The sequence below is a fragment of the Tamandua tetradactyla genome, chromosome 16 (assembly GCF_023851605.1).
Source record: "Tamandua tetradactyla isolate mTamTet1 chromosome 16, mTamTet1.pri, whole genome shotgun sequence".
Classification (NCBI taxonomy): Eukaryota; Metazoa; Chordata; class Mammalia; order Pilosa; family Myrmecophagidae; genus Tamandua; species Tamandua tetradactyla.
Window position 1 is genome coordinate 22,378,057 of NC_135342.1, and position 11,349 is coordinate 22,389,405.

The following is an 11,349-nucleotide window of genomic DNA, read 5'->3' on the forward strand; positions in this document are numbered from 1 at the left end:
CTAGGCCCATTGGGATAATCTATGACAATCCCCCCATCTGAAGATCCTTAATTTAAGTACATCTGCAAAGTCTCTTTTACCAAAGAAGGCAACATATTCACATCTTCTGGGGGCTGAGGATGTGGACATCATTGGGGGGTTATTATTCAGCTACCACATCTCCCCTCCCAAACTTACCATGTCCCGAGTTTCCCCATCTCCATCGGTGGTTCCACTATCCTTTTAGTTTCATGAGCTTTTGGCTCAATCTTCAAAACAGATCCAGAATCTAAGTACTTCTTACCACCTCCACTGCCCCAGCCGTGGTCCTGTCCTCCTTCATCACCCACTCAGACAATTGCAGTAGCTCCTTGCTAGCATCTACTTCCACCCCCTCGAGGTCTGCCCCATGCTCTGTCTCCACCTGGCAGCAAATGATCTTTATGAAATGTAAATCAGATCATGACCCTCCCCTGCCTCCCGCTGTGAGTGGAATAACACCTACAAGACTTTGCCAAGTCAATCCCGTGCCCACCTGTCTGACCTGGCCTACTCCCTCTCTCTGCACCAGACATACTGATCTTTCTGTTTTTTGACCACTCACAGCTGGTTCCCACCTCAGGTCCCTTGCACTTGCTGTTGCCTCTGCCTGAAATACTCTTCCCAGATCTCTGAATGACTGTTTCCTTCTTATCACACACATCTACTTAAATCTCACCTCTTCAGACAGGCCCTTCCTTAAGGCAACATGCCCCCCGGTCACTCTTTATTATATTGCCTGTCTTTATTTGCTTCTTACCAAACACATGAAATGATCATGTGTATTCATTTGTTTCTCGTGTATCCTCTCCCCGCCTGGAATGCTAACTCCCTGAGAGAGCGGCTGGGTCTGGCCTATTCACCCTCGGAACCTGGCATCTGGAACTGTGCCCGCACATGGTAGCTGCTCCCTAAATAACCGTGGAGTGAATGAATAAGCCTAACCACAAGACCCCAAGCTGAGATCTAATCTAGAACTTCAAAATGAAGTCTAACACCTCACAGCAGTCTCAAGACTCCATCTCAGCCTCTTACCCTGAAGTCTAACCTTGCCCTTCACTCAACTTTTCCCGGACCAGACCCTGAATGAAAAAAAATGACAACGGTCAGTTCTCCAGCCACATCCGTCCCACATCTCACCGGCTAGAGGAATAACCCATCCCTTATTCCTCTAGCGGGTGAGAACTAGAGGAATAAGGGCCTTCAGGACTGTGACAGCAGAGAGAGGGAAGCAGGTTCATACAAAGGTCCGCCCACCCTCTCCAAGGGAAAAGGTACGACTCCACTCGCGGGCCCGTGGACGCGGCGCTCAGGGAAAACAACGCGGTGGGAGTCGCTTGCAAGAGGGCGAGCAAACGGAGGGGCGGGGCTTCCGAGAGACGCCTATGACCGAACAAGGTGGGCGGGATAAGATACTATAAGACCAGCCCCTTCCGGTTACGTATCCTAGCAAGATGGCGGCGCCCAGGGCGGTAGGTGACCGGAGCTCAAAGAAACCCTAACACTGAAGTCCACTCGGTAGCCTCCGCCTTCAAGGCCCCTGTTTGCGCTCAGGGGATCAAGAAGCCGAAGGCATCTGAATCCCCTCCCGCTGAGCCTCGCACTGGGAGTGTAGATCTGCGGCTGCAGAGGGGATATGGAAAAGTCGGTGCGAGTCGCAGGCGGTGCGGCTCTTTAGGGTTGTGAGGCGTCTGAGGAAGTTTGGCGCTCCGGGCCAATCGGAGGAAAGGAAACGACTGCGCGCGCGCGCCTCGGGAGCCAATGGGAAAACGAGGGCGGGACCTGGAAACTGTTTAGAAAGGATTGGCGGAAAATTTGGGTTTTGCTTTTTAGGAGACTAAATGATAAATCAGGGAGAATTCATGGGAGAATTGGGAATTTTGATGGAGGACCAAAGGGTAGTGGTGGAGGAAAGGGGAGAAACTAAGAGACGAACTAGGGAGGTCCAAGGAAAGGCCTTGGAGAAAATTAAGGGGAGAATTTGTGGAAAATTAAGAAGGCAGATAATGAAGGTTTTGAGGGGAAAATGAAGCGTATGGGGAAAATTTGAGGGAGAATTTGGAAAAACCAATAAAATTTGGCTAAATGAAGGAGAGAATATAGGGCTGATTAAGGAGAAGAATTTGGGGAGAGCCTGAGGAAATTTTTGCAGGCCCAAAGGCAAAATTTGGAAGTTCTGAAAGGATAATTTGGTGAGAGTTGGGGAGCATCAAAGGATTCATGGAGCAAGGATTGGGGACCCAGCTGTCTCCCAGGAGGCTCTAGGCTCAGCCCCTTCTATTCTGGCCCCTCCCCAGTCCTTCTGCTTGGTGGCCCCAGTATGGAAGCAGAGTACCAGGGGCATCCGTGGCCTGAGTGGGCTGGCGGCCCCAGAGGGCAGTGAGAAGAAGGGGAGGACGCTGCTCCAGTTCCTGGCTGACCGATTTTATGACATGGAGGCTCTGAGGGAGTACTTGCTGCATAGACAGATGTTGAAGGTGCATCAGAAGAATCGGTGAGAACTCCTGGCCCCTTCCCAAGACCTCCAGCTCATATAGGCAACAGGCTACCCCACATGTCCACTTGGAGGTCTGCCTGGTGTCACAAACCTAACACAGATAACACCAGACTCTTATTTCTGCATTGAATCTGCTCACCCCCAAGCCTTTCCTATCTTAGTAAATGGCACCACCGCTCATTTGTTGTTCAAGTCAGATTCTAAGGCTGTGATTCCTGAGTCTTTGTTTCTCTGCTCCCTGCCTCACCCCCAATATCTGTCAATATCCCACATTTGACCAGTTCTCACCACCTTCACTGTGTAGCCTGGACTGAACGCTTCATTTTGTGGTTGGAGTTTTGCAGTAATCTGACCTCCTTTTACTCCCTATAATCTCTTATAATCTACAAAGGAGCCAAAGGACTCTTAAGTAGAGAACATTACCATCTTGCTTAAAGTTGTCCGAAACTCTAAGACCTTTGTGACCTTCTGCTCGCAGGGATTCCTCCCTCTCCCACCAACAGGGAGTTCTTGATGCTATTGGAACGTGCCAGGCCAAGCCTCCCAGCTTTTGTATCAGCTGTTCCCTTTGCCTGGCAGGTCCCCACTTTGACTTTGCATCTCTTCACACTATTCATATCTCTGCTCGAATGTCACCTCTGGGAAGTATATTTTAATACTCAATCTAAATTAGTTTCCTCCATTCTAGTGCTCACCAAGTCATTCCCCGTCATTCCCTGTTTTATTTCCATCATGGAATTGACCCTTTCTGCAATTTGCTGCTATTTCCTGGTTTGTCACTCATTTGCCCGCCTGAAAAACACCAGCTTCACAGTGTCATTTTTCTTCATCACTGTGTTCCCCAATAGCCAGCACTTAATAGACAGTAACATATATGGCCTGATGTAGTCTGGTGCTCTGAACTCTGACCCTGTCAGTATCCTTGGGTGTGATGAAGGGTGCTGTGTTCCCAGGCTTTACCCTCAGCCATTGTTTTCTTGGCAGATCCTTCACCAACATCAAGACGCGATATGGCCCAGAAATCGCAGGTGCCTTTTTCATCCTGAAGCAGGGAGGCGCAGTCAAGTATGAAGCAAAGGTGGGGGGCAGGTGGGAAGGTGGTAAAGCATCTTTCTGAGACCCTGGCTTTGCAGCCAGACGGGCCTCTGAATGCCTGGTCTCTGCTACTTTTACTGTGTGGCCAGAGGCATGTTCCTGAGCCTCAGTTTTGTCATATGTAAAATAGGATAGTAATCGTATCTGCCCTATAAGGTTTGCTGGGAATATTGAATGAGATTTTGCACTCTAAGCTCTTGTAAAAAGGCTTGGCAGAGTGTATGTACTCAATAAGTGTTTGTTTTTTGCTTTCCTCATTCCTCTCTTCCCTTCCTTCTTTTTCTTTCTTCTCTCCCTTCCTCCTTTTCTTTTTTCTTCCTCTTTTTTTGGACAAGCACACAGTTCATATAGTTTTCATTTATCCCCGATCTTTGTTCCAATTAAAATCTTCACTTGGCTTGACCACATCCTCAGTAACTTCTTTGGAAATAGTATGTATCTAATAATGTCCCTGAATTTTTACCCATCTATGAGCGTTCTTATATGGTCGTGCTTTCCTCTCATGTGTCATCAATACTCTCTCCAACCCTCAGTCTCCATCTGGGTACATAAAATTGGTGAAACATTCTGTCTTTATGGGATCCAGTAAGCCTGTAGCACAGGTGAAGCACTCCCAAATGCCACACAGTGGTTTTATTTTATGGGGATGAAGGGACTTCTCCAGGGGTTAGAGGCTCGGGGAGCAGTGCTGCCCTCTGGCCCTTCTCTCTGCCTTCTCTAGATTTCAGGGCAAGGAGTGGATCAGGCCCAGTGGGCGAGGCCGTTTCTCTCTTGAGTTTCTGAAACTTCAGGCAGTGCCAGTGGAAGCTATTGATGCCAGCGGGTGTGCCATCAACTACACCGGCCTGGACAACCTGTGTAAGTGGGTGCTGCGGGAGGGCCTGGGCAAGGCCTCTAGGTGCCCCTATCGGTGTTGGGCTCTGGAAGGACCCTGGGTGCCATCCTGCTCCTTTCCCCTTGCAGTGCCCCTGAAGGAGCTCCGGTCCCTTTGGTTGCAGCGCTGCCCCCATGTGGATGACTGGTGTCTCAGCCGCCTCCATGGTCTGGCCCACTCACTGCAGGAGCTGTCGCTGGCTGGTTGTCCCCGCGTCTCTGAACGGGGTCTCGCCTGCCTTCACCACCTCCAGTGAGACCCAAGTACCTCCATCCTGGGCCTCATACCTGGGCATCTCCCACCCAACACAAAAGCAGGAGAGGAAGTGGGGTGGAGACATGTGTCCCCACATCCCCTGCCTCTACCCCAAGCCCAGAGTGTTCGTGGCAGATGGGCATTGATGAGCAGTCACAGTGGGTCTCTGGGAGACTGAAAGGGCTCCAAGTTTTTCTCACTTAATGAAAAACCCATGATGGTTTTACATTGTTGCAGAAGCACAGGAGCCAGAGATGTATACTTTTCATTAGCACAGTTGGATTTCATGTACTTTGAGCAGTGCAGCCATTTTCTGGACAGTTACAAAAATATTTCTTCAAATTCTAGGCTGTTAGGGGTTCAAGTGGGAAGCAGTACACCGACCCCCCTACCCCCCCAGAAACACACATATACACCTGACCCAAATGTGGTCCTTACACCAGTCCCCTGCCCTTCTTCCCTCTTTCCAGGAACCTCCGTAGGCTGGATATCTCAGACCTCCCTGCCGTGGCTAACCCAGGCCTCACTCAGATCTTGGTGGAGGAGATGCTGCCCAACTGCGAGGTTCTGGGGGCCAACTGGGCCCAGGGCCTGAAGGGGGCGTCCGAGGAGCAGCCCCAGGACACAGCCAGCCCCCTCCATGCCTAGACTCTAGCTCCGTACTGCACAAGCTGAATCTCAGCAGGACAAGGTGAATGTTTGGTCCACCTTTCATGCTTCTACTCTCTGAGGATTCGAGTTTTCCTGCTGGGTTCATTCACTGGGGGGTGGAACAGAGGGTGCTGGCAGGAGCAAGAGGCCAAGGTATTTACTCCCTGCCTCAGAGGGACTGTGACTGGCTGTAACCTTAACTGAGGGTCACAGCTCCTAGCAGGCAGCCCTCTCCACACACCTCTCTTTCCGAGTTCCAGGAAGCTCTCCTTCCCTTGCCTCTTTGGGTCTGTAGGAGGTAAAGGCTCCTGGCTGTATGTAGCGCCCCATGCTGCACTCTTCCTGGTGGTTTTGCCGTATCTGCCCTCACCATCTAAATTGCCCTCATTTCATTGTGCTGCTATTTCCTGCCGGGGAGGGGGGTGTCTGACTGATAGAGGGGTGCTGCTGGCATGTAGCTGGGATGGTGTCCTGTGCGGGACTGTCCAGCTTACTGCAGGGTGTGCAGTATCCCTGGCCCATGCTTACCAAATGCCAGGCGCACCCCAGCCCCGGAGTGTGCCAATGATTGGTTTATTGACTCTCAGCTCCAAATTCAACTTTCTTGCCTGCTCTGTAGTATGGGTCTGGGCCCTTGCTGTGTTTTCTTTTCCAACTAGTGTGTTAAGTTTTGTCAAATGGAAGGCACTCAAGAGACATGACAGGAAGAAAGGATTAACTTTGGTGCCGGTTCTGGTACAATGCCTGCCTGCCACTTTGCTTCCCCAGTACCCAGCTCCTGTGGTGCCAGCTGGACAACAGTTCCCTGGCACCTTCCTGGGAGATTTACGCTGATGAGATGCCTCATATTAAACTTTCCGTGTTCAAAGTGCTGTGTGGTTTTTCTCTCCTGACTGGGTCCAGCCTGATACATGTGTCCCAGGAGGTAGACTTGCAGAGACAAGGCTTGGGCATTGGCTTCGACATGCCTTCAGCCTTGAGCTTGAGTGCAGGGCTGATACTTTGGAAATGGGAAACAAGATGGTGCTAGAGGCCCAAGGTGGACATACATTACAGTTAACCAGGCCTTCCCCTGTGCTGACTGGGGTGGCTGCTGTGCTCACTGTCCAGCAGTGAGGTCATTCTCAGACCAGGGGTGCAAAGGACTGTCAGACAGCTTATAAATGGAAACTGATAAGCTTGGGTCCATTAACTCTCGGCTCAGGGCATTATCTGAGAATCACAGAGCTTCCATGACAGCACAGAAGTGTTTGTTTTTTTTTGTTTTGTTTTTTTTTTGTAGCCACAGAGCTGATCTTATTAAAATCCAACACAAAAATTAATTTTGCAGGTTGCTGAATTGTGATAGTTTTATTTACAATCTTGGCAAGTGTCCCATATGAAAATTAGGGTGCTGGTTGGTAGAGAAGGGGATCCTCAACTTTGAACCGGGATTATCTGCTTGGACCCAGAGGGAACTGAGTCTTGAAGCCCGAGTCACTCTGAGCCTCCCTTACCAGTGTCTGAGGAGATTGACAGCCTCTGCTTGTGCTTTAAATCCCATGATTGCCTCACCCCGGACAGACAGCATTCCTCTCAAGACTCAATAGCCATGCCTGCTGCCACTAGATCCATAAATAAGTAGGGTCAAAGCTCAGCATGTTCCAGGGGACAGGTACACACTGTGACCCAGGAAGGAATAGCTTCTGCACCAAAAGAATTGTAAGACTTTACAAATAAAGTCAGAAGCCTGGGGAACATGTGCAAGAGTGGCTCCAAGGTGCTGGGCTAATGAGAGTGGAATATAATAGTAGATCAGGCCGAATTCATTCATCTGTGCACTTCTTCTAGAGACTGAACTTAGCAGGCTAGCCTGTGCAACCGGAAGCAGCTCTAACAACTTGGTTGGTTGGCTGGGGCTCGGCTCAATAGTGGCCTACGGTTGAGTCTGAGATGCCAGGGCTACCCTGGCAGAGTGTGGAAGAAGAAGGAACACCAAAAAAGAGAGACAGGAATGCTGGGGTGGACTTACAATATACAACCTGCACCTCCAGCCCCCAATCATAATTCACAAGAAGGCACTCTTTCTAACCAGTCACTTGTGGTTCCAATGCCATGTTAAAGTTAAGAATCCTTTATGTTATGCTTTCCCTGTTCAAACAGCTGTGTGGTTTCTCCCTCCTGATTGGGCCCAGACTGATGCACATAGCAACCAAAGTTTCACCCTCAGAGATTTCCAGAAGTCCCCAGGAGGGATAGTGCCGCCCTTCAGGGCTGAGAACCTCAGACGCTCCTGGGAGAAACTGAATGAGCCAGGAGAGTGGTGGTGGCCCTAAGTGCATCCCCCAGCCCTGCGGTAAGGTGGTCTTGGGCACCCACTCCAGAGGTGCTCAGGCCCCTGCCCCCATCTCTGGTGTCATTTCCCACTCTAGGTTTCTACACCATTAATGATCTCTACTTCCTCCCCACTCTTCCTCCAGCAGTTCCTACATGCTCCGTTATTCAAAGTTGGGAGGAGGAGGTCGGCCCTGGTCAGATATTAAGTTCTGCCAGCAGACAGAGAATCCTAGGTGGCCAGTCCCTCTCCAGGTCTGGGGTGAGGAGGCCCCACCTGCTGGTCTCCTTAGACAGTTTGTGCAGCCCCAACAGCAGTGGCCTCTGGAGGGCAGGAATGTAAACACTTGCAGACACCCTCCCCAGTCCCAGGGGGGGCCGGAAGTGAGTGTTCCTGGAGTCACAGTGCAGCAGTGGGAAGGGCCAGGGCCCCAGGGCAGGGCCGGCTCCAGGGCGGGAGGTGGGGGTGGGGCGGGCCAGGATTCCTGCTCCACTGCCCGGCAGGTAGCCCAGGCCCTGATGGGTTTGGAGGAGGTGCCCGGGTCATCTGGGAGCCGAGGGCTTCTCTGCCCCAGCCCTGTCCCCCTCCACTGCCCTCCCACTGGACTTCCTCTCACCCACTCCTCCCTCAGCCTTTCCTCTCTTGTTTTCCCTGGGTCTGCTCTCCTCTTTGCCCCCATCTCTTTCCACCTACCTTTCTAAATTTTTCTCAGGGGCTTCCTGGCTGCCCTTTATCTCTCTCTGATGGTCTCGCTTTCTCTCCTCCTCACCTCCATCTCTCCACCTTCCCCACCCTCTCTCTCATCTGAGTAGCTCTCCTTTCTGCCACCCTGCCCCTCCTTTCTCTCCTCCCCGCCTGCCCCTCAGGCCTCCCTGGCTGTCTCTTCCTCTCTCATCATGTCTCTGTCTCTTAGTCTCTCCACAACCCCCCTGCTCCAACCCCGGGCTGCAACAACAAACATCCCTATCCCTGGCGGGGCCGAGCCCTTCCCACTCAGCACTTTCACCACCGCCTCCTCGCCGCGGCCCGGAGCCAGCCCCTCGGCCTCCCAGTCTGGGCCTCCTAGGGACTCGGCCTCTTCCTGGGTCACTCCGACACTACCCAGGCCCAGCTCTCCACCTCACCTTCCCCTGGCTCTCCCCCTTCTCTCCCATACAGGGTTCCCCCATTTGTCTTCATGGCCACCCCCAGCACCTTTCGCGGCTCACTCTCAAAAAAAAAAAAAAAAAAACCACAAAACCCAGCCAGCCTGAACTCGCCAGAGGCCCATCTCTCAGGTCTGCCTCCTGCTCTCCCTGGCCCCGCCCGGCCCCTGGGGCCCTCCCCGCCTCCCGCTCCCATCCCCTCCCCGCCCCTCTGGACTGGCTGGGCTGGGCGGGGAGACTGACAGCGGCCCGGGGCAGAAGGGAGGGAGCAGTGAGCGGAGGCCCTGGCGCGGGAGCTGGTGGGAGCCGGACTCAGAGGTAACGAGCGGGGCGTGAGGTCCCAGATCCCTGTCCCTGGGGTCGGGATGGCTGGGGGAGGGAGGCGGCTTTCCACGAAGGTGGAGGGAACTAACCCCAACAGGCAAGGAATCAAGTGATTCTGCCTCTTGGAGGACGAGATGAACTGGGTGGGGCGGGAATGGTGGGTTCCCTCATGCCTGAATGGGAATCGGGCTGGGCAGATCACCTGGGTTTCTAAGAAGGTGGAAGGAATTGTGCTCCTGAGAATCCAAAGAGCAGGTAGTTGGAAGAAGATTGGAGTGGGGGTGGTTCTAGGAATCTGGGTGGGGTGGGGTGGAGTGGAGGCCCTGCTGAAAGAGGGCCTGGTGGGGACAGTGGAGGGGGAATGGAGAAGCTGCTCGCCTGTCTAGGGCCAGCCCCACACCCCACAGGCCTCTGGCTCCTTTGCAGTACCCACAGCTGCCCCCGCCCTGGGCCGGGTCATGCGCTGCCCCAAGTGCCTTCTCTGCCTGTCAGCGCTGCTCACACTTCTGGGCCTCAAAGTGTACATCGAGTGGACATCGGAGCCCCGGCTCAGCAAGGCCTACCCAGGACCCCGGGACACCCTGCCAGGCCCCACGCCAGTCAATCGTGAGCCTACCTTGCCTGCCAACCTCTCGGCCCGCCTGGGCCAGACCAGCCCACCAGCCTCAGCTTATTGGAATCAGCAGCAGTCACGGCTGGGAACCCTGCCCAGTGGGGACAGTGCAGAGGCAGGGGGCTGCTGGGCTTGGGGGATGGCTGCAGCTGCCGAGATCCCAGACTTTGCCTCCTATCCAGAGGACCTCCGCCGCTTTTTGCTGTCAGCAGCCTGCCGGAACTTCCCACCATGGCTGCCTGGAGGTGGCGGTGGCCAAGTGGCTGGCTGCTCGGACACCGACGTCCCCTACCTGCTGTTGGCCGTCAAGTCGGAACCAGGGCACTTTGCAGAACGACAGGCTGTGAGGGAGACATGGGGCAGTCCGGCTCCCAGGGTTCGGCTGCTCTTCTTGCTGGGGTCCCCAGTGGGGGACGGGGGTCCTGACCTGGGCCCCCTGGTAGCGTGGGAGAGCCGTCGCTACAATGACCTGCTGCTCTGGGATTTCCTTGATGTTCCTTTCAACCGGACGCTCAAGGACCTGCTGCTGTTGGCCTGGCTGGGCCACCACTGCCCCGGGGTGAGCTTTGTCTTGCAAGCTCAGGACGATGCCTTTGTGCACACCCCTGCCCTGCTGGGCCACCTGCAGACTCTGCCACCCACCTGGGCCCATGGCCTCTACCTAGGTGAAGTCTTCACCCAGGCCAAGCCCCTTCGGAAGCCCGGAGGACTCTTCTATGTGCCCGGGTCCTTCTTTGAAGGTGGCTACCCAGCCTATGCAAGCGGGGGTGGCTATGTCATTGCTGGGCGCCTGGCACCCTGGCTGCTCCAAGCTGCAGCCCGTGTGGCCCCCTTCCCCTTCGATGACGTTTACACTGGCCTCTGCTTCCAAGCCCTAGGCCTGGTGCCGCGGGCCCACCCCGGCTTCCTCACAGCCTGGCCGACTGACCGCACCACCGACCCCTGTGCACTCCGTGACCTACTGCTGGTGCGGCCCCTCAGCCCGCAGGCCAGCATCCGTACCTGGAAGCACTTACAGGACCCCCAGCTGCGCTGCTGAGTCCAGTGGGCCTTGGGTGCCTGCCCCGTGCTCAGCCTCTCCTCCTTAATGGGAGGGAGGAGGATCTCGAACCCTGACTGCTTGAGCCCTTCTATCCTCCCTGGCCAGGGGCCAGGGACTGGGTGAGCAAGATGAGGTGGGTGGACTGTTTTTGTCTGTTTTTTTTTTTTTTTTTTTTTTTCAATATGTATGTTTGCTACTCTGTAGAGCTGGAGTTGTTTTTGCATCTTTGGGGCCCTGGAATGGTTTAGACAGCAGAGCTCAACCGTGCCCTGACTCACACTAGACCTGCCACACGTGCTGGGCGGGACCAGCTCTCATGAGCCTCCTGCCCATCTTGCTGGAGTTATCTCGTGAGGTCCCCTGTCCCCTCCTATCTGCTGGGGCTGCCCCTCCAGCTTGCGAAAGTTTCCGGGGGAAGTAGATATCCCAACGGTCCCGGCCTTATTTTCTAAAATGGAGAGCCCGGGGTGGTCCTAAATCTGTTATCCTGGGCTTTCCCCCACCCCCAAAAATCCAGGAAA

The 11,349-nt window shown here is 54.0% G+C and overlaps 2 protein-coding genes across 7 annotated transcripts; both read left to right on the top strand.

The window, feature by feature from the left end:
- Positions 1-1,392: 1,392 nt before the first annotated feature.
- DMAC2 (distal membrane arm assembly component 2) lies at positions 1,393-6,258 on the top strand. 5 transcript variants are annotated; one of them, XM_077131741.1, is made up of 7 exons: positions 1,393-1,490; positions 2,316-2,512; positions 3,500-3,580; positions 4,332-4,468; positions 4,574-4,736; positions 5,210-5,430; positions 6,050-6,258. In XM_077131741.1, the coding sequence occupies exons 1-6, from the start codon at positions 1,473-1,475 to the stop codon at positions 5,385-5,387; spliced, it is 774 nt and encodes a 257-aa protein (XP_076987856.1). In that variant the 5' UTR covers positions 1,393-1,472; the 3' UTR covers positions 5,388-5,430; positions 6,050-6,258. The 5 variants fall into 5 exon arrangements, with proteins under 5 accessions (XP_076987856.1, XP_076987857.1, XP_076987855.1 ...); XM_077131742.1 differs by having other exon boundaries at positions 6,159-6,258; XM_077131740.1 differs by having other exon boundaries at positions 5,210-6,258.
- Positions 6,259-8,196: 1,938 nt separating this feature from the next.
- On the top strand, positions 8,197-10,997 carry B3GNT8 (UDP-GlcNAc:betaGal beta-1,3-N-acetylglucosaminyltransferase 8). 2 transcript variants are annotated; one of them, XM_077131752.1, is made up of 2 exons: positions 8,197-9,167; positions 9,581-10,997. In XM_077131752.1, the coding sequence occupies exon 2, from the start codon at positions 9,632-9,634 to the stop codon at positions 10,823-10,825; it is 1,194 nt and encodes a 397-aa protein (XP_076987867.1). In that variant the 5' UTR covers positions 8,197-9,167; positions 9,581-9,631; the 3' UTR covers positions 10,826-10,997. The 2 variants fall into 2 exon arrangements, with proteins under 2 accessions (XP_076987867.1, XP_076987866.1); XM_077131751.1 differs by having other exon boundaries at positions 9,600-10,997.
- The last annotated feature ends 352 nt before the right edge of the window (positions 10,998-11,349 follow it).